The following is a 27,538-nucleotide window of genomic DNA, read 5'->3' on the forward strand; positions in this document are numbered from 1 at the left end:
GAAGAGTTTTTTTAACAGAGAATGTGAAAATAAGAACTCTTGTATAAAAAATATATATAAAAAAAATAATAATAATATTCAGTCAGCATATGTAACAAATACTTGACCTCAAACCAAGCTCGTGCTCCACTCTTCACCATAATGGTAACCCCCCCCCTAAAATTCCAACATAACAGAAAAAGTTTGTGAAAAAGTTTGTTAAAAGTTAAATGAAACAATTCAGATTACTTAAAATATGTCAGTTCTGTGAACTCAAAAGAAAAAAAAGTTCTTTAGTTTTCCCTACTCAGGTGAATGAATTATTTTAAGCATTATGGACGATACCAAAGCGTCCAAAGCTTAGATATAAACGCAATAATAGTGATTATGTAAATAACCAAGAAGGTCACATCTATGATTCTCGCCACTCTGGTCCAGTACGGACGCTGTCGGAACTCAGTCAGGATCTGCTTCAGATGGTCGAGGATCTTGTTGATATAAGACCACTCTTTATTCTGATCTCTAACTGGAGGTTTCTGCTGTTCTATTACAACAACTGTGAGAGGAAAAAAAGCATAGCTCTGTATAAATGTTTTGTCTGCATAATCTCACATATGATTTTTTAATGGAGAATCTTTGCTGATACTCCATAATAGAAAAACAAATGAATTTCACATGTGGTTTTGGGGTGGCTTGTTAAATATGTAATAATGCATGGTTTTACATTTGTTAAATTCAGACTTCAAATGCTATTTTAATCCATCCATTCATCCATCTAAACCGTGTGTCCTATTTTTTAGAGGCACAAGCATGCTGGAACATGGAGTCTAATTTACTCAAAGATTAATTTAATTAGCTTTTCTTTGCATATGTACCAAAGCTACAAATCAAACAAATCGTAAACTGAATTCCACTGATAAACCTTAAGTTTAAAATAAAAAGTTCCTCATAATCTGATGTTGTGTCAGTTCTTACCATCTTGTTCACTAACAGCAGGTTTAGGTTCCTCTGATCTCTTCTTAGCTCCTTTAGCCATCAGATAATTCACTAGAATGGTTTCCAAAATGCTGATGGCAATTAGAAAGAATATCGCACCGCAGAAAACCCCTGTGAAAAACACAAGAAACAGCCCAGCTAAAAGAGTTTTGTTACAAGAACATTCTCCAAATATTCAGTGTTGGGAATATAACAAATGCCCAGATTTCTTGACGTTACACTGTTAGACCTTACCAGGCTTCTTTTTTTTTACAGTAAATTACTGGCAACAATGTTAATTGTAGTGATGGCCATTTCTAAAACACTACTTTATGAAGCTCTGAAACCTTTACAAATCTTTTGTTCTGAATCAATGGTTCGGAGCATGTATCAAACTGCCAGAATCACTGTCACTGAGAACCACTGAACAAGTGTCCTTGGGTTTTATCCTTGGTTTTACCTGATCTGGTTTTTACCTGACCACAGCTATGCAGACGACACACAGCTCTACTTAGCCCTATCGCCTAACGATTACAGCCCCATTGACTCCCTGTGCACTGATGCATTGATGAAGTCAACAGTTGGATGTGCCAAAACTTTCTTCAGTTAAACAAAGACAAAACTGAAGTCATTGCATTTGGAAACAAAGATGAAGTTCTCAAGGTGAACGCATACCTTCACTCTAGGGGTCAAACAACTAAAAATCAAGTCAGGAATCTTGGTGTGACACTAGAGTCAGACCTTAGTTTCAGTAGTCATGTCAAAGCAATAACTAAATACTATCATCTGAAAAATATTGCAAGAATTAGATGCTTTGTTTCCAGACAAGACTTAGAGAAACTTGTGCATGCTTTCATCACCAGCAGGGTGGACTATTGTAATGGACTCCTCACTGGCCTTCCCAAAAAGACCATAAGACAGTTGCAGCTCATACAGAACGCTGCCGCCAGGATTCTGAGCAGAACCAGAAAATATGAACATATCACACCAGTCCTCAGGTCTTTACATTGGCTCCCAGTTACATTTAGGATTGATTTTAAAGTATTATTACTGGTATATAAATCATTCAATGGCCTAGGACAGGGGTGGGCAACTCCGGTCCTGGAGGGCCACTGTCCTACAGAGTTTAGCTTCAACCCTAATCAAACACACCTGAACAAGCTAATCAAGGTCCTCAGGATTACTAGAAAATTACAGGCAGGTGATTTTTTCAGGGTTGGAGCTAAACTCTGTAGGACAGTGGCCCTCCAGGACCGAAGTTGCCCACCCCTGGCCTAGGACCTCAATATATTGCAGATATGCTCACTGAATATAAACCCAACAGATCACTCAGATCACTAGGATCATATCAGCTAGAAATACCAAGGGTTCACTCTAAGCATGGCGAGTCCGCTTTTAGCTATTATGCCAGCCGCAGCTGGAACCAGCTTCCAGAGGAGATCAGATGTGCTCCTACAGTAGTCACATTCAAATACAGACTCAAAACACATCTGTTTAGCTATGCATTTAATGAATGAGCACTGTGCCAATGTTCGTCCGACTGTTTGTACTGTACTGTATTTTATTTTATTTTTCTAAACTGTTTTAATTATTCTTATTTATTTTTATTATTTTTATTTCTTCTATGCGAAGCACTTTGAATTGCCATTGTGTATGAAATGTGCTATATAAATAAACTTGCCTTGCCTTGATCTCTGATCAGTTTTATGCATTTGTAGATATTTTAATTCGACATTATAATTAAAATGAATAATGATAGTTAATAGCCTCTTATTGGCCTGTTTAACTGAGCAATTCATAGAACAAACAAAACAAACCCTGAAAATTGATAAAATAACATATAGACACTTGATAATCTTATTAGATGATTAGATGATTGTATTTGGAAGTTTTAACTTTCAATAAAAATTTGCAATAGATTTGTAAAAGGTATTTTATCCATGTTTGGTCCGGGGTTTTGTTGCATTTACACTGTTCTGACCACTAGGGGTCACCGGGGAGACGTGTGTCGGATTGTTTCGAAGCGTTGACACGATACTGCACATTTGCTTCAAAATGTCTCAGTGTTCCACGAAGCCTCGATCTGCCCACCACTAAGAGTTGCCAGTAATTTACTGTTAATTGAACAGTTCTTTATTACACTTATTGACCAGTATGACTTTATTACCTATGTTTTCTGCAAGCCACATTTGTGCACATGCACATGATTTGTGATTGATTATGATGACAAAATCATCATAAAAGCTGTTCATCCATTAAGCTCACTTAATTCTGTGTCAAAAGTGTTACATTACCACCACTGTAAAACTACAGGATTAACTCAATTCTGTAGTTTCACACTGGTGGTAATGTAACGTTTTTGAGAATGAGGAACAATGAGGATTTTTTAATACATCATGCACTGAAGGATTGAGGACAAACCAAACACAAATAAATCTTCCAAATGATTATTTCAAGCATAATTTCACTAGAACTCAACACTCCAGACTAGGGCTGTGCGATATATATCGTGAGATTGTTATGCGCATCTCGTCAGTAAAGCCGGTTCCTTGATTAGTAGTAAATCACCATCACCTGCTTTCAGATGGAGCGGCATTTACTACAAAGAGCCGTAGTTAACTGACAAGCTGAGCCATATCGCATTAATATCACGGACGTATCGCCAGCGATAATTAATACGATATGGCTCAGCTTGTAAGTTAACTATGGCTCGTTGTACACAGCAAAAACTCCTAAATTAATTACTAAATTAATCACTTAATTATATCATTAACTTAAACACTCTTGAGTGTGGACTCATACACTCCCAGGAGTGTTAATTTAACACTGGAGTTTTTGCTGTGTACAACGAGCCATAGTTAACTTACAAGCTGAGCCATATCGTATTAATTATCGCTGGCGATACGTCCGTGATATTAATGCGATATGGCTCAGCTTGTCAGTTAACTACGGCTCTTTGTAGTAAATGCCGCTCCATCTGAAAGCAGGTGATGGTGATTTACTACTAATCAAGGAACGGCTTTACTGACGAGATGCGCATAACAATCTCACGATATATATCGCACAGCCCTAGTGTATGAGTCCACACTCAAGAGTGTTTAAGTTAATGATATAATTAAGTGATTAATTTAGTGATGATTGAACATTATTGAAGACACCTGATGTTAACAAGCAGAATCACTGAAGGAGAAAATCACAAATTGTAAGTTACCGTTATGACGATCAATGGTTGCTTTAGATGGACTCTTGACCCATATATTATTAACTTTAGATTTTGTTTGTCTGTTGTTTCTGAATTATAATCACCAGTTGAACAAAGAAAAAAGTGATCTGATGGTGTTGGTTATATTATGACAATCATCATTTGAACTTGATCACTGAACTCATTAAAATCCTTCTTTCTGACTTCGATTTATGTTGTTGGTTAGTGAATCTGCTTAAATGCCCAGCATTTTTGATATAATATAAAGGATTTCTTAAAATTTGTAAAAAAAAAAAAAATCTTTCTTTTAGGCACACACAGACATCAAGATTCAGTCTATGCATCTCAACAATGGTGAGGAGCAGAATATTCAATTAGGAAAAGTAAATTACATAGACAATTCAGATCATAATTTATTCATACCGCAATGCATGATGGGAGCCATTAATGAGTTGTGATTGGTGGCAGCCACTGCAACATGCTTTATTATTGTCACCATTGTTGAGATTCACAGGCTGATTATTGATGTCTGTGTTTTAAATGAATTTATTTGAATGTCTTTTGATCAGAACAATGTTTATTAAATATTTAGAATTATAAGTAAAATACTGATAATCATAGGCTGAAGATTCACTAAACTGCTGCTAACAAGTTAAACCAAACTATCTCAATAAGTTTCCTTTTTCAGATCACAGCATGATTATGTCAAAACATAACCAACACTATAAGATAACATTTTACTTTGTTCATTTAACTGTTATAAATCAATAACAGCAGACAAACAACAGTAAATATTAAAGTAAACATATAATGGTCTAGAGCCCAACTAAAGCAAACACCCATCACCTTAATGGTAACTTACAATTTGTGATTTTCTCCTTCAGTGATTCTGCTTGTTAACATCAGGTGTCTTCAATAATGCTCAATCATCACTAAATTAATCACTTAACTATCTCCTCAGCCCTAAATGCCGCTCCATCTGAAAGCAGGTGATGGCGATTTACTACTAATCAAGGAACCGGCTTTACTGACGAGATGCGCATAACAATCTCACGATATATATCGCACAGCCCTACTCCAGACCCCAACCCAGCCAGCACAGCCATGTGGGGCCCAAATGGGTTTGACCTGGGCTATCTAACTGGGACCCAGCCAGTTTTGTCCTCGGTTTCCATGTAGGCCCCACATGGGTTTGCCCAGATGAAATGAACACTGCTTAGTGTGCACAGTACAGACTGTTAAATGTAACACTTAATCAGTGTTGGAGGTAATGAGATAATTAACTGATTGAATAATGATTGTGCATTATTGATGAACACCTGCTGTTAACAAGCATAATCACTGAAGGAAAGAGAAACACAAGAACTACTTCCAGCCACAGCCTTGGATGAAATCAACTGAAGATAAAATACATGAAATCTCTCAAGATCTGATTAAACAACTCCACAAAAAGCATTACCAGCTTCACTTATTACTAAAAAGACTGACTTTATTTATGTCAGACATCTACAGAAAAGAATTAAGAAGAGGTTTAGATGTTGATTACTTATTTGAAAGTAATAGTTTGATTTGATGTTACCACTGTGGCGATCAGTGTGTGCTTTAGTCAGGCTCTTGACTTTTTAAAATTAATTTTTCTCTGGCAGCTGTGTCTGTTTGTTATGGTGAGAACAGCAAGAGAAAATATAATCAGATGATGTAGGCTGATTGATGATAAGAGTATAATCATCATGTAGTGGCTTAGCTCATTGATTATGTGTGAGGTTTATATGGATAGTATGTTATTCATTTTGTTTTATTGTTGTGATTCTACAGCAAGAGAATAATAGAATTTAATCAGAATGTCAAATGATTTTTAACAAGATTTACTTGTTAGTACTTTACTTGAGATTTGCTCGCACACAGACATCAAGAATCAGCATATTAATCTCAACAATGGTGACATGCTTCATGCTGCAATGCATTCGGAGTGCATCATATGAAACTTATCCATAGCTCCCAGAATGCATTGCAGCATGAAGCATGTCACCATTGTTGAGATTCATATGCTGATTCTTGATGTCTGTGTGCGAGTAAATCTCACAGGAGTCCAAAATATGTAAATGGTGTGTTAAAAATCATTTGATGTTCTGATTAAATTCTATTATTCTCTTGCTGTAGAATCACAATTAAAAAAAATGAATAACATACTATCCATATAAACCTCACACATAACCAATGAGCTAAGCCACTACATGATGATTATACTCTTATCATCAATCAGCTTACAGCATCTGATTATATTTTCTCTTGCTGTTCTCGCCATAACAAACAGACACAGCTGCCAGAGAAAAACTAATGTTAAAAAGTCAAGATCCTGACTAAAGCCCACACTGATCGCCACAGTGGTAACATCAAATCAAACTATTACTTTCAAATAAGTAATCAACATCTAAACCTCTTCTTAATTCTTTTCTGTAGATGTCTGACATAAATAAAGTCAGTCTGGTTAGTAATAAGTGAAGCTGGTAATGCTGTTTGTGGAGTTGTTTAATCAGATCTTGAGAGATTTCATGTATTTTATCTTCAGTTGATTTCATCCAAGGTTGTGGCTGGAAGTAGTTCTTGTGTTTCTCTTTCCTTCAGTGATTATGCTTGTTAACAGCAGGTGTTCATCAATAATGCACAATCATTATTCAATCACTTAATTATCTCATTACCTCCAACACTGATTAAGTGTTACATTTAAGAATGTTACGGCCTGTTCAAATGAACACTGGACGAGTCATTTGCTTGACCATAATAAGTAGTTCTTGCAAATTCCCAATTAGTTAATTAATAATAATAAGTCCCTTTGAGCTAAATTGATCGGTCAGACCCTTACACACAACCAAAGAAAACAGAGCTATACTACTTTGTAGAAACACAGAGATCATCAGCACATGTCTCTCAACAGTGGTGGCAATATACTTTTAATTTATTTATTCATGCAGCAATCTGGGAGTTTTTTTACTGGAAACCAGCATGCATTGCAACTTGAAACTTTTGATTGTCACCATTGTTGAGATTCATACACTGAATGTTGTGTCTGAGTCAACCAGGAGATCGGAATGATCTAATGCTTTGCAAGATTTAAATATCGTTGAAAATAACCGATTTCAGAATCATTACTGAATTTCATGCTGTATACACAGATATATGATTAAAGCTACACTGTGTGATATTTTCTCTCATCTACCGAGTGAATATTAGTTTCTGTTCCTTTCAATTTCGAGGGCGTTTTGACTCTTACGGTGGCCGTATTATTCCAAGATTAAAATGGCTTCCAGTTCGACTTCGTCCAATTGCACCTTTAAAACTATCACCTGTGATCCGTTGCAGCACAGATTTATGTTACAAGGTAAGCAATACTTTTTCACCATTGACGCGAGGAAAAGTAATGCAAGTTATACTAGAGGTCATTCTGGCGTTATGCACAACCATGCTATGGTTAGACAAGCAACTATAAAACTTCAAATTTACACAAATAGGCTGAATTACCTGTCGAGAGGAAAGCAGGCAACTTCGGCGTCCGTTTTAAAATCTTTGCTCCTAATGAGCTCTTTCCATCTGGGAAAAGTTACTCCAGTATTGACGTTTTAATTCTCTCTTTCGCTTCCTTGGTGACTGCTACATGTCCTCGAGAATAGGCGCGATCCTCCATCAGCAATCTTTCAAATCTGCCGGCAGTCGCGAGTAATCTCCCCCTCGCATTCGTCACGGTGTCACTGAGTGTAAAGCGTGAAAGGCGAAGCTTGAATTTACAGGTATGTCCCTCTTTGGCTAATGTAGTTTCAAGATGGAGGGGCAATATGGCGACCGGCATTCGAACCCCTCACCCGTATGTACTTTCAATGGCGGATTATAACCTTACAATAATACTTTATTAAAAATCTATCAGTAAAAGGTCAAGTGTCAAGAGACCAACTAAAGCAAACAGTGATCTCCATCATGGTGACAACATTTTTTATTTTCAATAAACCATCAACAACTAAATATATTTTAATCCTCAACGAGAACTTTTGTACATATATGAAAGAAATAATTTTTAACTGGTTTGTAAACTGGTTTCACACTCAGTGTGGCTGGAAGTCAGTTGTAGCTCTTGTGTTTGTCTATTTTCTGTTCTTGTTTCTCTGTCCTTCAGTGATTCTGCTTATCAGGTGTTCATCAGTGTCTTAATTTTACTCTCTTCTTTTCATACACTCTGTCAAGTGGACTACATTAGTGGGTTAGGGTTAGGAAAATGTTTTTTTTTTTGTAATGTTTCCTGCAGCTAATTTTATTTTTGTTACCAAAATGTTCTTCTAAAAGGTAGGATAACACTCTCTATAAACATTTTAAACATGTTTAGTGATAACATTGATATGACATTATCCCCTAACATTCTTATGAAGTTTTAGTGGGAAGTGTCCCAGCAGACACAGGACTGAAGCTCTTAGTGGGGGGAGCTCTAGAGAGAAACCTGCGAGGAAAAAGCGAGAATACAGCGAAGAAATCCCGAAACTACTGAGCCCTGCTTTAAAAGAGGTTGTTGAAGTTTGTTTGAAAGTAATAGTTTGGCTGGGTCACCATTGTGGTGATCAGTGTTTTCTTTAGTTGGGCTCTTTGGCCTTGACTTCATAACAACTATTTTTCTTTGACTTCTATACATTTTTGTTATAGCAAGAGATAGATTGATCAAGTATGTTGGCTATTTGCTGATAATAAAAATATCATCATTTATTATTCTTTTATGGAATCAATTTTACATGATCACAACAATCCTGGGTTTACATAGAATGAGATCATCTTTCAATGCTTAATGTAAAACTAACATTAAAACATGTATATAATAAATTTTAATCACTTCAAGAATCAGCGTGTGAATCTCAATAACGGTGACATGCTTATGCCACAATGCATTCTGGGTGCAAAATACAAAACTCGTCAGTGGCTCTCCCAGAATGCATTGTGGCATAAGCATGTCACCGTTATTAAGATTCATGCACTGATTCTTGAGGTTTGAGTGTGTCTATGCAATACGATGGTTGACAATGTCTAGTTTATTTTATTTGTTATTATAATAACATTTTCTTTGTTTAATAAACACTTTTTGGTGTCCTACTGCCACATTACTATAATGGGTTATATGTAATTAATAGCACAAGATGGTCTTCAAATGCTTAAGACGTCAACCCAATTTTAAATTTCACCAAAAATTTTACATCTGGTCGATGTTGGAGTCCACGTCCAATAGCAGTTCTAGCTGAGGTGATTCATATTATGGCCATAATATGAGCACACAATGAGTTCACTGTGAGGTTACACTTTAAGCTCACAGTGAACTCACATTGTAAACACATTGTGATCATATGGAGAGATCACTGTGAGATCAATGTGTGACTGGGAGGTCAATGTTAGACTCACCAATCAGAGGGATTTCTTTCCCTGTAGAGGGCAGTGTGTTGTTAACAAGCAACAGCATCACAGTAATAGACAGCAGTAAAGTCACTTTGAAGGTCACTTTGTCTGATGCATTTGATTCAACGAAGAAGGAGATCAAATCCAGCACAAGGAAGAAAATGACTGGTATTATAATGTTGATGACATACAGTACAGGTCTCCTTTTTATAGTGATCTGCAATGAAGAGAGAGAGAGAGAGAGAGAGAGAGAGAGAGAGAGAGAGAGAGAGAGAGAGAGAGAGAGAGAGAGAGAGAGAGAGAGAGAGAGAGAGAGAGAGAGAGAGAGAGAGAGAGAGAGAGAGTAAATTTTTAAACTTGAACTCAGGATATATTTTGCCATATTTGTCTTGTTTTTAAAGTACATGTTAATGGATTAGAAAAAAAGCAACATTCCTTTTCTATCAGGGCTTCGTCACTGAATGAATCCGCATGTTTTCAACAAATCTTCAATGATTCAGTGACCCATTTATAAAGACAGAGGCTGTGTTTGAAATCGCCCCCTAAACCCTCATTCACTATTCCCTACATTACTCCACTAATATAGTCCACTTGAAGGAGTGAATGAAAATGAATTAGTGAATTCGAACACTGAGTGCACTAGAAGGGCTGCATAGTTTGTGTTTGCTGTTTGATAATCATTTGAAACTGGCAGCTCCAGTAATGAAAGGATTTATCTTGAACTCTGTCATGGAAACTATCATGTGTAAACCTTAATTTAACAATTTAATAATCAATTAAAAAGGAATTTGAACCTGTATGATATTACACTGTTGCCTGTACAGCTGCAGCGCCATCTTCTGGACAGACGCGGGAATTCATTTGGCCCGTGAATCTCATATTGCATTATGGGTATTCTCTAGACATTGAGGCCCTGTCCCAAATGACGCACTTCATGCGGACTTTCGGTCTCGTGGACTTGAATTGCGCGTACTCGCTGAGTCTACGAGTCCGTAGGCCGTCCCATTCAGCATTTTACCGCTCTGAAGTGTGCCCCCTTTGTACCCTTGAAGCGGTAACTTTAACTACCCAGGAATCCTTGCGAAAGGCCAATCAGACAACAGATGGCAGGAGATTTCACTCACGGATAATTGTTGACATGTCTGAGAAGAAAATATTATGGTTTTTATGACCTAAATGTACATTTTACCAGTTGTTACCTACAGTTTATACAAACATAATGGTCTCAAACATAATAATAGCGCGTTTAATATGATCGCATTATGATTCATTGAATAAATAGAACCGAATGTCAGGGCTTTACTGAGTCATATGTAAACACAGTATGAATATTGAAACCTGTAAATTGAAAAAAATGTTTAAATTATGTTTTAAAATTGTAATCTTAGTTCAAATGGAACATTATGTAGTATTATATACAGCTGTATACATCATTTAAATAAGCATGATATATCTATTGTTTAATGCCCAGGTGGCATGCACAATATCAAAATATAGAACTGTAAAATTAGGATGTGTAGTTGACATGCAGATAAACCGTCGGAGCGCAAAAATGTGATTTCTCCTGTCCAACAACAACCAGGCCGTTATTTCCGGTGTGACGATCGAGTTTGTCCCAAAAATACCTCTCAATGCACCCTCGTGGACTCGCGCTAAGGGCACCATAGGTCTGCACTACATGACGTCACCAAAGTGTGGACTCTGAGGAAGTCCACAAGTCCGGAGTGTGCCATTTGTTATTGCGGTGCATTGTGAGATTTAATGAGTGCACTAAATAACGTCCACTATGATTTCGGACATCACTACAAATGGCCAGACACTTGCTTTTCCTGAACGAATCGGCTGTTTGAACAAAATGAATGACTGAATGACTTCTTAATGCCGAGTTCAGACTGCACGATTTTAGCCCGGATTTTGGCTCGCCGACAAGTTTTTGAGAAATCGCCGACAAATGCCCGAAATCACAGGCAAATCGGTGCTCGTTCACGCGAGTGACAATCACGCAGTGTGAATGAGCAAAGACGTGATCTGAGAGAATCACAGACGAGTCGGTTACACATAGGTGTTAGATTTTTTAGAGTCACTTATTTGCTTTAAAAAGTCTTTTAAAATGTCAATGACGTCATACACATGTACGACCAGAGATACTGCTTAACGGCAATCCTTCAGTCACACTGGTGCTTTCGCGCTCTGCACTTTCTTTCTCTCGAGGCATCGACAACACAGCTGACACAGGTAAACACACGTACTAGAAGAGTTTTTGTTTTGTTTGTTTCTGGTCCCGCTTCGGATGACACGATGCCATCAAGCGGTATCTCTGGTCGTAATCAGTCCCTCACTGACCAATCAGCATTCATTAGCAGAATGCTAGCGTGTTATGGGCAACAACAACAACTCAACCTGTAAGAAATCGAAGGACATAAGTACTCGTTCATAAAACTTTCGACCTATAAACCATGTTGAACTTGCAAAATCTACAATAAAATCTGAGATTTATCAATGGCAATCGGGTAAATGAGACAAATTTAGCCGTCTAGCCCCATAGACTCCCATTCATTTTGCACTCATGGCGATCGCCCCCAGTGGAGCTCTGGTGGAACTACAACCAAATTTCGGTACAATAGGACTTAATAGGGAGTGGCCAGGCTCTCCGTAGACGGGCTCTGCTATCATTTTTAATAACAATTTCAGTCTTGCGAGAGCTCCGGTCTCACGCACGCGTGATCTCGCGTTGTTTCCTTGTCACATCTCGCGTGTCTTTGGTTGTGAATTGTCGGCAATTCTTCCTATTGTAAAGTCATGCAGTGTGAAACCTTCTGTCGCCGATCCATCGTTCAGTGTGCAGCGACTGCGACTGCGACTTCACAGCAGCGACTGAATCCTGGCCAAGATAGTCATGCAGTGTGAAAAGAACAGTGACCCGACTACTTTGAAAATCGCGCAGTCTGAACTCGGCTTAAGACAGTGACTTGCCGTCACCTACTGATGGTTTTAGTTTAGTGTTTGATGATTAAATAAACACTCAAAAAATACACACACACACACACGGACAAATCAACCTTTTACTGCCACACTTCCTGGGTATCTTGATTGATAAATGTTTCATCCAATTAGCTGTTCTCCATTTGCAAAATATACCAACCTTTTCTGTTTTGAATGACTTGTCATTGTGTTATTTTGTTTTTAATCTTATTATTATCATTAATTGTTTGGTTTGTTTGTCTTTTTATTTTCAGTTTACTTTCTTTTGTTACTTGTTTTATATTTATGTTTGAAATAAAGCATTCATTCATTCATTCATTCATTCAAAATCTTGTTATTGTAGTTTTAGTAAAGCCACTGTGTTTACAATTTGTTGTTTTGTTTTTGGATTTGTAATTGTAATTTTGTTTTCATTATTGTGATTTGTTTTGCACTTTTCGGCCACCATGAAAATTTAATATACTTAAAATATTTTTATCAGTATGAATGGTTTCTTCCAAACATATTTGGCTGAATGCTGTAAAAGGTTCTATTAATAAATAATGTAATGCTGATGGATGTACACACATATTCACATCTTCCATGCAACATCTGTGCGCCTTCTGGTGTAAGAACCATATTATTAATGTATATACTTTATACTCCTGCCTTTTTTAAGAGTTAAAATTAAAAATGTTGGCACATATGTTGGTATATTTTAAGTATATATATATATATATATATATATATATATATATATATATATATATATATATATATATATATATATACTCAGTACCTGATATATAAGTTGATTTATTTTAAACCCTCCAAAATCATCCTCAGTGGTAACACTTCTGTTATTTATAGTGATGAGCTCCCACTCTCCCTGGGCCTGAAATTGCTCCTTCGACCTGATGGTCACATTCTTTGAATCAGATAATGTGTCAAGTAAAATCTCCTCATCTGTGGGAACAGACATTAATATTTTATTATTTCAATTTAAAGTCAAATAGTTTAGAAGAATAAACCATGTGATCTTTCATATGTGTGTGTTTGTCTAAACTGATTAATGTGTTTCAGATGTACCTGAATACGCTGTAGACTGAAGTGTTATATAGCAGTTTTGGGTGTCGAAGGGAAACCTGTAGAGATCCATCTTACAGGCGGTGGTCAGAGCTATAACATCAGTTGAGACTGTAAAGCCTTGACTGAGCAACTGCACATATGGAGACTCCTTTGTTCCAAAATCTGTCTTGATGCTGAATGGAAAAAATATAAATTAGCATTGATTATTAAAGACATGATGATTGGTATTCAAATCAAATGTATTTGCACATTTGTAGACTACTGAGGATCATGTCAGGGGTGTACAATCCTGCTCCTACACAGCAAAATCCCCAGAGTTAAATGAACTCTGCTCAGAGAACTTTTGGTCCCTCTCTAAAGAATGTTAAATTAACTCTGATTAAAAATTAAAGTTAATGAGATAAATCAGTTATTAATTAAGTGACGATTGATCATTAGTGATGAACACCTGTTGTTAAGAAGCAGAATCACTGAAGGAAAGAGAAACAAGAACAACTGACTTAAAGGTGGGGTATGTGATTTGCAAAACGGCCGGCAGATTTTGAAAATACACAACTCAAATGGTCCTACCTTCTTTCCTTTGACTCCACCCATTCAAAGAACATGGACATGGATAGGGGGAGGGGGGATCATAGACATAATAAATACATAGACGCCCTATTGGCCGCTTTGGAACGTTGCTGCGATACGTCAACGCGTCCGCCATTTTGTGGAGGGCAAGACTGCGCTGTAATCAAATGCAAGTAAACAGGTGAGCTGCGGTTTTTCTGTATAAACCCCCCCCCCCCCCCAAAAAATTACATTTATCAACCGATTTCAGTGGTTTGTATGTGGTGTACAAAAAAGTTCCATCTGTAGTTATTTAAAATCTCGATAGTTAGACTTATAAAAAAAAAAATTTTTTAATAAGGAATGGCCAAAGCTCAGGCTTGTCATGTATTTGGCTTTTCATTCTTGGATAAGAATTGTGAACACCCCCATACTGAGATATAATTTAATTTTCACATTAAATTAAATAAAGTTTTCTTATTGTGGGAAAAGCATATTCTGTCATTGACCCGATTTTAGCAATAACAAAGATAACTGATGGATCCTTTATGGTAATACATATGATATGGTACAACTACAGTGCAATGCAAATAGTAAATATAAGATAAAGTGAGAGGTAGGCTAATAGTAAATAGTTTAGTCAATAAAATAAAATAAACAAACAGTATACAGCAAATAAAATAGTAATGAAAAGTATAATTATATAATATAAGTACTAATATAATAATAATAATATATTGATAATATATAGTTTATGTATAATACTATAATAATAGCAATAGAATATGAAATATAAATTACAGAATATAGACAATAAAAAAATAATAAGTTAAATAGTTACTAGTAAAATAATTTAACAGCATAACTATAATAGATTGATAATCGCAAGTGGTATATTATTATAATAACAATAATAAATCATGTAAATTTATACATTTTAAAATATTATTACATAGGCTATATAAAATAAAATGACGCAACCCTGTCTCTTTTTGTTAAATTTCAGTTTTTAAAAGGTATAAGAAGCTATACAAGTCAAGAAATAAAGTAAACGATTCAGTCAAACATACAGCAGGCTGTTAAAGTTAAATAGCCTAAATATATAAAGTTATGAAAATTGTTCTCGGCGGGGTACATGAGCGCTGAGCGCCCGGTGATCCCTGGATCTCACAACTCCGAAACCGTCAGATAACATTTTTAAAAAGGCGCTATCTTTATAAATAAACCACAGATTTGAGCTTTAAACAACTACATTGTCGACTGAAAAACTCTTAAAACTACATTTCGTGACGCAATAACAGTAGTATTTTTAAATTTCGCGGCCTTTCTCCTCTGAAAATAAAAATAGTAAATGAAATGCAACCAGAAACAAATGTTCAGTTTTGCTTGTGAAAGGTAATTCCCTGAGACCTGTTTTCAATTGTGTGGCGATTTGTAAAGCCTCAAGCAGCACAAGAAATAGGCATTTTTCTCAATTCTCGTTATGAGAGGTATGGGAAAGTTGCCCTCCGCAGTATGGCGGCGCCGTTGACGTACTATCCAGCGGCCAATAGGGCGTCTATGTATTTATTACGTCTATGGGGGGGATGGTACGACCGTTTGATTGACGCACTTACTGTCCAATGAATCTAGGTGGCCTTGGAAATGATTGGCTGGAGTTTTCGAGTCCTGCCCGTTTCACAGATGATTAAATTGCTTAATTTTCATTTCAGTGCTTCAAATTCAGTGGCTGTAAGTGGGTTAGGAATAGGATTTCAAATGATTTTGAAAAAATGGCCAAACAAGAGAATTACATACCCCACCTTTAAGCCACAGTCTTAGAAGAAATCATCTGAATATAAAAGACTGATGACTTTGCTGTGAGTTTGTGGTTTTTGAAATGATGATAGAAAACACACAGACATCAAGAATCAGCATATGAATCTCAACAATGGTGACATGCTTCAATCTGCAATGCATGCTGGGAGTCACCATAATATAAAATTCATGGCTCCCAGTATGCATTGTGGCATGAAACATGTCACCATTGTTGAGATTCATATGCTGATTCTTGATGTCTGTGGCTGTCTTATAAAAGATAAATAAAAATAAAATCTATAGTGTACTTTCAAAATGTTTCAATTTAAGAATGTATAATCTGTAAATAGGGAATAGCCCTTTTTAGTCAGAGACAAATAATCAATGTGTACGGCAGTAGTTAATTTTTTTGTGGATTATGAAGATTTAAATATAGATATTTTTTAATTACCGTATTGCTTCAGAGAGCCTTTATCCTTTTAAACATGCAAACGTGCATCGGATTAAAGAATCATTCTCACAAAACTGGATTTTCTGCAAGCTTTTTTCATGGTAACAAAATGGACACTAGGAGACTCCAAAAGGAAACCTAATTACGTCTATATAATTAATGAATTTAAGCACACCAAAGCACACACACAAAACATTACAGAACAAACCTTTTCAGAATTCAGTGTACAGTGCAACAACAAAGAGCTTGTTTACGTTTTAGACATGTGAAGTTTTGATACTGAACAGGACCACATTGAGATGCCAAAAAACAAAAGAAAACAAAAAACTAAACCAACAGCCTTGACCTGACTGCATTATATGCCTTTTTCATTGCTCTTGGCTGAGATGTGGCATTGCTATGGCCTGCTTGTGGCTAGGGCTGGGCGATATATATCGTGAGATTGTTATGCGCATCTCGTCAGTAAAGCCGGTTCCTTGATTAGTAGTAAATCGCCTTCACCTGCTTTCAGATGAAGCGGCATTTAGGGCTGAGGAGATAATTAAGTGATTAATTTAGTGATGATTGAGCATTATTGAAGACACCTGATGTTAACAAGCAGAATCACTGAAGGAGAAAATCACAAATTGTAAGTTACCATTAAGGTGATGGGTGTTTGCTTTAGTTGGGCTCTATCTAGACCATTACATGTTTACTTTAATATATACTGTTGTTTGTCTGCTGTTATTGATTTATAACAGTTAAATGAACAAAGTAAAATGTTATTTTATAGTGTTGGTTATGTTTTGACATAATCATGCTGTGATCTGAAAAAGGAAACTTATTGAGATAGTTTGGTTTAACTTGTTAACAGCAGTTTAATGATTCTTCAGCCTATGATTACCAGTACTTTACTTATAATTCAAAATATTTAATAAACATTGTTCTGATCAAAACACATTCAGATAAATTCATTTAAAACACAGACATCAATAATCAGCCTGTGAATCTCAACAATGGTGACAATAATAAAGCATGTTGCAGTGGCTGCCACCAATCACAACTCATTAATGGCTCCCATCATGCATTGCGGTATGAATAAATTATGATCTGAATTGTCTATGTAATTTACTTTTCCTAATTGAATATTCTGCTCCTCACCATTGTTGAGATGCATAGACTGAATCTTGAAATCTGTGTGTGCCTAAAAGAATGATTTTTAAAAAAAAAAATTTTAAACAACTTTTAAGAAATCCTTTATATTATATCAAAAATTCTGGGCATTTATGCAGATTCACTAACCAACAACATAAATCGAAGTCAGAAAGAAGGATTTTAATGAGTTCAGTGATCAAGTTCAAATGATGATTGTCATAACATAACCAACACCATCAGATCACTTTTTTCTTTGTTCAACTGGTGATTATAATTCAGAAACAACAGACAAACAAAATCTAAAGTTAATAATATATGGGTCAAGAGTCCAACTAAAGCAACCATTGATCGTCATAACGGTAACTTACAATTTGAGATTTTCTCCTTCAGTGATTCTGCTTGTTAACATCAGGTGTCTTCAATAATGTTCAATCATCACTAAATTAATCACTTAATTATCTCATTAACTTAAACACTCTTGAGTGTGGACTCATACACTCCCAGGAGTGTTAATTTAACACTGGAGTTTTCGCTGTATACAAAGAGCCGTAGTTAACTGACAAGCTGAGCCATATCGCATTAATTATCGCTGGCGATACGTCCGCGATATTAATGCGATATGGCTCAGCTTGTCAGTTAACTACGGCTCTTTGTAGTAAATGCCGCTCCATCTGAAAGCAGGTGATGGCGATTTACTACTAATCAAGGAACCGGCTTTACTGACGAGATGCGCATAACAATATCGCGATATATATCGCCCAGCCCTACTTGTGGCCCATATTTGGCAAACAGGAGCGGTCCGCCCAAGTGCCGTAATTCCACGCTGCATGTGGGCCAGATCATCTTTCCACGTGTGCCAGATGTGGGCCGGATCTGGGCCGACACAATGTTGCTATGTGGGCATGCATGTCACATTTTTTTGCGGTGCTTAGTCCAACCAAAATTCAACATCTGTCATTAGGCTTTGACGCCAAACAAACGTTGGGTTTAGACGTCAACCTGACTTTCAAATTCAAACCAAAATATGACGTCTGACTGACATTGGATTAGTTGGAGTCCAAAGTCTTCCTGACGTCACATTGACGTAATGTGCCTGCTGGGGACCTATCAATTGTATTCTTGTGTACTTGTATTAGGTGGGGTCCTATGGTGATCCCATATGTGTCTTCCATGGGTTGACTCCTGCTGCGTCTCCGTGGCTTCCCTTGGTAGAACCAGTTCTGTCATCACTGACAGGTTGCGTCTCCCCCTGTTATTGGCTGGAGCCACCTCAATGACATGCCATATGTGGTACTGGCCGTTAGCCGCTCAGTCCATATGTGTTTCTCCACGTTACCTCCTTCGGGCTGAATGTGGTTCCACAGCATAGACCTTCAAACGAAAGGTACTCTTCCCATTGGTCCTGTGGAACAGCAGTGACTTTCCAGGCCTAAGTCCGCTGAGCCTAAGACCGGGGTCTGCTCGGCTCCTCAGCAAAAAAACAACTGGTGCGCGCATCCACTTCCGTATTTATACCCACGCTGCGGGGCGGGACGTGTGATGTCATTCATGCACGCCAATGTCCATTGGCTCGTTTTTACAATATTCGAAGATGACAGGCTCCCTAGCGTGATCCCAATCTCCCAGTCTCCGTTCCCTCCTCCAGGGAATGAGGGTTACACACGTAACCGAGACGTTATTCACAACCCTAGTTTGAAACCTAAAACACTGAATAGTTGTGATATATGACAGCGCTGAGCTGATCACATGATGGACTAAACATTCTAATCACACTGGTGTGATCGTACGCTCCAGGGACCAGCCAAGGCTTATCTCACAGGCTGTTTTATGTGCAGTATGAACAAAGCCTTTGAATCGCTTTTATAATTTCCTGTCATTTCCGTTGTCATACTATTACCTTTATTCTATCCATCATTTTTAAATCTTTCTGATCTATCATTAAAAGGTAAAAAAAAAAAAAAAAAAAAAAAAGGTTCTGACAGAAGTATTTTTTATACCTTTCCATTATATTAATGTCTGGAGTCCAAAACAAATTTTTAGGGGCTGCATATGATTCGATTCCACAATACTGGTCAGGTTTCCATGTCATATTGGAATTTGGCCAACCCTGGAAAATTAGATGAAATTCAGAGAGATTATAAGACAGATATTGCACAGTAAATTCCCCAGTGTTGAATTAATACCATTCGGTGTTCATATGGGAACCATAAGATGGGTGTTAAAGTAACACTGAAGCAGTGTTTGAGGTAATGAGATACTTAAGTGATTAATTGAGTGATAATTGTTTGATTATTGAAGACACCTGATGATAATTAGCAAGAATGACAATGAAAGAAAAGAGAAACACAAGAATTACAACTGATTTCAGCCACAGCTTTAGATGAAATCAACTAAGGATAAAAGACATTAAATCTCTATTATTACAAACCAGACTGACATTATTTACCATTCATCTACAGGATTTCTTTTTAAGAATTAATACATATATTAATTCTCAAATAACATAACATATATCAAGACTCAGCATATGAATCTCAACAATGGTGACATGCTTCATGTAGCAATGCATGCTCAGCAGAGGTGGGTAATCCAGGGCCAAAGAGTAAAAGTCCTTGACATATGTTTATTCCACCCATGAACTCAGTCATCTGATTTCACTAATTAGTTCTCTCTCCTGCTGAATTAGCAAATCCAGGTGATTGGAACAAAATATTGAGGAGGACTTTTACTTTCTGAACCTGGACTTTACACCTCTGGCCACATGTCAGCCAAGAGCAAAGAAATAAACCAGAACTGGACCTTATCGGAGCCAAAATAATCTGTGTATATTAAATATGGAGTAATTTCAGCCACAAGATGAAATCAACTGAAGAGAAAAGAAGACATTAAATCTGTGAAGATCTCAGCAGAGGAGGATTAAACAACTCCACAAACAGCATTACCAGCTTAACTTATTACTAACCAGACTGACTTTATTTCTGTCAGACGTCTACAAAAGTTTTTATTGAGAATTAACAGAGGTTTAACTCTAATGTGTTTCATTTGAAATCACCATAACAGTGATTCGTGTTGGGCTCTTAACTCGTATTATATCTTTTGTCTTTTTTGGCCGCTGTGACAGTGTGTTTGTTAATCACATTTGCAGCAGCAAAGAAAGCTAAAGTGAACTGAGATCAGGTGATGATGGTTACTTGTTGATGGTTTTATAATCATCATGAAATAGACTGATTCACTGATGTCTTTTGAATCTAACAATAATGTTGTCACATTCATATTTTTTCACAACACAAGCCCTGTGTTACTGCAGCATGAGACCCAGCAATATTATAACAGTCAGTTAGAAGACTTTAACAGACATGAGCACAAAAAAGTCAGTTTAATATGACACACACAGACATCAACAATCAGTGTATGAATCTCAACAATGGTGACAATCAAAAGTACTTTACTGCAATGCATGCTGGGTACCAGCATAGTACAAAACTCCCAGCATGCATTGCAACATGAATAAATTATGCAGCTGAATTGTCCTATTATTTTGTTTGATTCTAAATATTTGCTTTTATTTTTTGCTGTTGGTTTTGTTGTGAATTAGTAGCTTTTCAGTGATGTTCTGAATTAATCTGTTTATCTAAATATTTGTGATTGTCACCATTGTTGAGATTCATACGCTGATTGTTGATATCTGTGTGTGTCAGCAAAAGCTAATTATTATATTTCATGTTTGTTAAAAGATTTAAATTGATTGTTATATTTCTGGATCTCATGCTGCAGTAACACAGGGTTTGTGACGTGAAAATATTAATGGAACAACATATTAGTAAATATTTGTATAAAAACCTCAGTGAATCAGTCTATTTCATGATGATTTTAAACCATCAACAGGTAACCATCATCACCTGATCTCATTTCACTTTAGCTTTCTTTGCAGCTGCAAATGTGTTTGACTAACACACTGTCACAGCAGCCAAAAAAGACAAAAGACATAATAAGAGTTAAGAGCCCAACTAATGGAAACGCTGATCACTGTTATGGTGACTTCAAATGAAACACATTAGAGTTAAACCTCTGTTAATTCTCAATAAAAACTTCTGTAGACGTCTGACAGAAATAAAGTCAGTCTGGTTAGTAATAAGTGAAGCTGGTAATGCTGTTTGTGGGGTTGTTTAATCCTCCTCTGCTGAGATCTTCACAGATTTAATGTCTTCTTTTCTCTTCAGTTGATTTCATCTGAGGCTGTGGCTGAAAGTACTCCATATTTAATATACACAAATAATTTTGGCTCCGATAAGGACCAGTTCTGGTTTATTTCTTTGCTCTTGGCTGACATGTGGCATTGCTGTGCAGAGGTGTAAAGTCCAGGTTCAGAAAGTAAAAGTCCTCCTCAGTATTTTGTTCCAATCACCTGGATTTGTTAATTCAGCAGGAGAGAGAACTAATTTGTGAAATCAGATGACTGAGTTTATGGGTGGAATAAACATATGGCAGGACTTTTACTCTTTGGCCCCTGGATTACCCACCTCTGATGCTCAGAGTGATGAGTTTTATACTATGGTGGTTCCCAGCATGCATTGCGGCATGAAGCATATCACTAATGTTGAATATATGTGCGCATCAAAAAAAAAAGAAAAAAAAAGAAGAAGAATAATGTTCCAAGGACATAATAATAATAAAAAAAAAAAAAATCAGAATGAGTGATCTGTGTCAAGAAATTATCACTGATGAAAATTGTAAAAATTGTAGGCTAATAAAAATTGTAAAAGATTAAATGAATCAATATTTTTTTCTTTATGATTATATCACCTGGTCAGTTCTGTTTATGGCTTCTTTGGCAACAATGCATGTGCTTTGTTAAACAATGTTATAATAACAACTAACTGTTTTAAAGAAAACGGCCAGCATAATGATCACCATAATGGTGACCAGATATTTTAAATAAATCATCAACATCTAAACCTCTGTTAATTCTCAAAAATAACTTCTGTAGATAAATGGCATAAATAACGTCAGTCTGGTTTGTAATAAGAGATTTAATGATTTAATTTTATCTGCAGTTGATTTCATCTAAAGTACACTGTTATCCCTTGCTGTAAAAAAAGGCCAAATTCTGACAATATTATACCATTTTCCATTAAAACAGTAATATACCGTAAAAAAAAAACTAAAATAGCCTACAGGAATATACTGTGAATTAACAGCGCTCAAAAAGTTGTTGATGTTTTATTGAAAATAATAAAGTTATTATCACCATGATAAAGATCAGTATTTGCTTTAGTTGGGATCTTGACCCTTGACTTTATAATATCAGTTATTCTCTGGCTGCTTTAAAGCTGGAGTCTGTAACTTTTTATGTTAAAACTTATCCAAAATAATAGGCTAATAATAATTTAAAAAAACATAACCATCCAGCGGGAAATTCGAGCTTTGCGTCTTTACGTCACATCTGTCCACATAAAGAAGCCCAGTCAACACGTTGATCTCACAGTGATCTCTCCATATGACCACAATGTGAGTTCACAGTGAGCTAAAAGTGTAACCGCACTGTGCACTCACTGTGTGCTCATATTATGGACACAATGTGAGTCACCCCAGCTAGAAATGTAATTGGACATGGACTCCAACATCACTCAGACGTAGGGCTGGGCGATTTAAATCGCGATATTGTTATGCGCATCTCATCAGTAAAGCCGGTTCCTTGATTAGTAGTAAATCACCATCACCTGCTTTCAGATGAAGCGGCATTTAGGGCTGAGGAGATAATTAAGTGATTAATTTAGTGATGATTGAGCATTATTGAAGACACCTGATGTTAACAAGCAGAATCACTGAAGAAGAAAATCACAAATTGTAAGTTACCATTATTGTGATGGGTGTTTGCTTTAGTTGGGCTCTAGACCATTATATGTTAACTGTTGTTTGTCTGCTGTTATTGAGTTTTAACAGTTAAATGAACAAAGTAAAATGTTATCTTATGGTGTTGGTTGTGTTTTGACATAATCATGCTGTGATCTGAAAAAGGAAACTTATTGAGATAGTTTGGTTTAACTTGTTAGCAGCAGTTTAGTGATTCTTCAGCCTATGATTATCAGTACTTTACTTATAATTCAAAATATTTAATAAACATTGTTCTGATCAAAAGACATTCAGATAAATTCATTTAAAACACAGACATCAATAATCAGCCTGTGAATCTCAACAATGGTGACAATAATAAAGCATGTTGCAGTGGCTGCCACCAATCACAACTCATTAATGGCTCCCATCATGCATTGCGGTATGAATAAATTATGATCTGAATTGTCTATGTAATTTACTTTTCCTAATTGAATATTCTGCTCCTCACCATTGTTGAGATGCATAGTCTGAATCTTGACATCTGTGTGTGCCTAAAAGAATGATTTTTTTTTTTTAACAACTTTTAAGAAATCCTTTATATTATATCAGAAATTCTGGGCATTTATGCAGATTCACTAACCAACAACATAAATCGAAGTCAGAAAGAAGGATTTTAATGAGTTCAGTGATCAAGTTCAAATGATGATTGCCATAACATAATCAACATCATCAGATCACATTTTTCTTTGTTCAACTGGTGAATATAATTCAGAAACAACAGACAAACAAAATCTAAAGTTAATAATATATGGGTCAAGAGTCCAACTAAAGCAACCATTGATCGTCATAACGGTAACTTACAATTTGTGATTTTCTCCTTCAGTGATTCTGCTTGTTAACATCAGGTGTCTTCAATAATGTTCAATCATCACTAAATTAATCACTTAATTATATCATTAACTTAAACACTCTTGAGTGTGGACTCATACACTCCCAGGAGTGTTAATTTAACACTGGAGTTTTTGCTGTGTACAAAGAGCCGTAGTTAACTGACAAGCTGAGCCATATCGCATTAATTATTGCTGGCGATACGTCCGCGATATTAATGCGATATGGCTCAGCTTGTCAGTTAATTACGGCTCTTTGTAGTGAATGCCGCTTCATCTGAAAGCAGGTGATGGTGATTTACTAGTAATCAAGGAAACAGCTTTACTGACGAGATGCGCATAACAATATTGTGCGATATATCGCCCAGCCCTTGAATATGATAAAAAATAAAAAATTCCCGACTGCAGCTTTAATTCAACACCAGGGAATTTACTGTGTATGCTTGAAAATCAAATGAAACCTCTATCACAAAATTCTGTAAATTGAGTAACACGTTGTGAGATAAGAATGAAATAGGTTTTTAAAACACTTACAGTTATCATTTTGACCAGTGTCGAGATGCTCTGGGCTTTTTCATTCTGTAGATAAAAAAGAAGTGTTGTGAGATGACACTACAACTTGATATCCCATAATGTCCTGAATCATGCTGGACACATACCACATTTGTGATGGAGGTCACATATATGTCCACAGAAATGACGGCAGGGTTGAAGAAATCGACGTCTTCAGGGTTGTCGTGGAATGTCAAGGGCGACATTCTAGTATTCTTAGAGTAATCCTCATTCAAGCCGAGACGATCAAAAAGTCTCTTTTTAGCTTCAGCTGTTTCTGGTTTGCTGCAGTTTTCAGCATCAGACTCCTGTCCTGTGCATATGAGACATTCAGTAACACAGCTGAGTATATTCTCCAAGCACACAGTGAAAAAGAATTTGATGTTTAAACATTCGTTTTTCTACATTCCATGTCTCTACAATAAAAACATCTTGTAAGTTTAACTTCCCAGTTTAAAATATAAATTATTTTCTACACAGCAAAAATCCCAGTGTTAAATTAATACCCCTCAGTGTACATACCCCTCACTACACAGTGACTTTTTTTTTTATATAGTAGATTAGGCACACATTTTACTAAAGTCTAATCAGTTTTATTGTAACAAGTAAATTCGTTAATTGACTCATAAAACACATAAAACACTCTTTTTCGCCACCTGCTGGCGTATTTATGTAATATGAAGAAATGGTCACTGAACGAATCAGTGAACAAATCTGAGCAAATCATTTTGGTGAACGAACTGAAAATGAACATCTCTTGGGAAAAAAAACTAAATTTCCACCACTATGTTGTAACTAAGTTATAATAGCCAGACGAGCCAAGAGAAAACAAGATAAGTTGTTGTTATTTGTTTTGACATAATCATCATCTTGTGACCTGAGTTTCTAAGTTAGATTTTCCTTATTAGTTTCAGCAGCCCTGTAATACTACAGCAAAAGTTCTATCATTTTCAATTTAAAGTGAGTTGATTTAAAGATTACTGATAATTAGATAAACATACAACTTGACTTAGTAATTGCACATACACAGATATCAATAAATCAGCATATGAATCTCAACAACGGTGACCAGAAAGTATTTGCTGTGCATTCTGGGTGCACCAATCAAAACTCATCCATGGGTCCCAGCATGCATTGCGGCATGAATAAATTATAAGCTAAATTGTCTTAGCAATTTCTTCTTTTTGCTGTTTTTTGTGTGACTTTTTAGTAGCTTGTTTTGTGATGTTCAGAGTTGAACAAACTCAGGGTTACAGGATCAGTTTAGAGTTGAGAAAAAAAAAAAAAAAAAAATCAAAAACTCCAATCCAGCTTTGTTGGTACCATGACGCTGATCATCAGCTTTCTTTTTCAACTCATGCTTAAGCAAATTTGATTCTTAACTCATGAATTTCGTGTGCATGCCTGGGGCGGTAGTGGCTTAGTGGTTCATGTAGGTACAATTATGAGTTTCACTGTGTGTTAACAAATAAAATTGAGTAGAAATAATAGGAAAACTTTAAAAAAATCAAAGTTTATGAGGATTATTAACTTTTAATTTCCCGTAAACCTTTGTAAAATACTCCACAGGTAACGTTATACACACAACCACATGCAGGTAACGTTATACATGACATATGCGCGTAATTTATACTGTTTTAACATATATTCAACATTGCCTACACTGTTAGACCTTACCAGGTTGTTTTTTTTTACATAATTGTAGAGTTCTTTACTGTAATCTACTGCATGTTTCTGTAAAAATGCACTAAATTAAAACTTGAGTTTACTGATTTCACTTGCAGAAACCAACTGCCTTAAATTGACCAACTGTCATTTAAATGTAACTAAAATTTATAATGCACAAATAACGTGAGCAAAGTATTACTGTGAAATTATTTTACTTGAGACCACTAAAAAACTATTGTACACAAAGAGATTTCTACTGGACCAACAACTACACAGTCACCAGTTGTTAAATAAAACAACACACAGTGTATCATCAATGTTTGTAGACCTTCTCCTGGACTGAAGCACAGGCTCTACTCTTCTGCACAATGGTGACCAAAAAAACTAAATTTTACAGTAAACTACTGGCAACAGTGTTGCCAGCATACACTGTTAGACCTTACCGGGTTTTTTTACAGTAAAATACTGGCAACACTGTTGCCAGAAAAATACTGTTAATTGTACAGTTCTTTACTGTAGTCTATTTTGTTTCTGTAAAAATGCACTAAATTGTAATTCAAATGAACTAATTATACTTGCAGAAACCGCCTGCCTTAAATTGACCAACTGTCATTTAAATGTATTAACTAAAATGTATAATGCATTAATAATGTGAGCAAAGTATTACTGTGAACTTCTTTCATTTGAGACCACTAAAAAACTATTGTACATAAAAAGATTTCCACTGGACCAGCAACTACACAGTCACTGCTTTTTAAATAAAGCAACATGCAGCATATCATCAATGTTTGTAGATCTTCTTCTGGACTGAAGCACAGGCTCTACTCTTCTGCACAACGGTGACCCAAAAAAAATTTTTTTACAGTAAACTACTGACAACAGTGTTGCCAGTATAAACCTGTTTTATAACTTACAGTTTATTACTGTTAAAATACATTTTGTGGGTGTGTCTTTTTATCTTACACTGTTAACCCTTTCAACCCCACAGGGAAATCCACACTACAAAGAGTAAAAAGTAACATTGACGCAGTGTTGCAG

The 27,538-nt window shown here is 36.1% G+C and overlaps 1 protein-coding gene across 1 annotated transcript in view; it reads right to left on the reverse strand.

Annotated features, from left to right (window-relative positions):
* Positions 1-311: 311 nt before the first annotated feature.
* Positions 312-27,538, reverse strand: part of LOC307171762 (5-hydroxytryptamine receptor 3A-like) — a gene marked incomplete at its 3' end in the record, with an annotated part of 32,926 nt that continues 5,699 nt past the window's right edge. The window contains exons 2-7 of the mRNA XM_079893581.1: positions 24,940-25,145; positions 24,815-24,859; positions 19,556-19,665; positions 13,628-13,800; positions 955-1,086; positions 312-535 (exon numbers count right to left, since the gene is read on the reverse strand). Of these exons, the coding sequence (XP_079749707.1) occupies positions 312-535; positions 955-1,086; positions 13,628-13,800; positions 19,556-19,665; positions 24,815-24,859; positions 24,940-25,145 (890 nt within the window). The remainder of the gene's footprint in view (positions 536-954; positions 1,087-13,627; positions 13,801-19,555; positions 19,666-24,814; positions 24,860-24,939; positions 25,146-27,538) is intronic.

Source organism: Squalius cephalus (genome assembly GCF_949319135.1).
Source record: "Squalius cephalus genome assembly, chromosome: 1".
NCBI lineage: Eukaryota > Metazoa > Chordata > Actinopteri > Cypriniformes > Leuciscidae > Squalius > Squalius cephalus.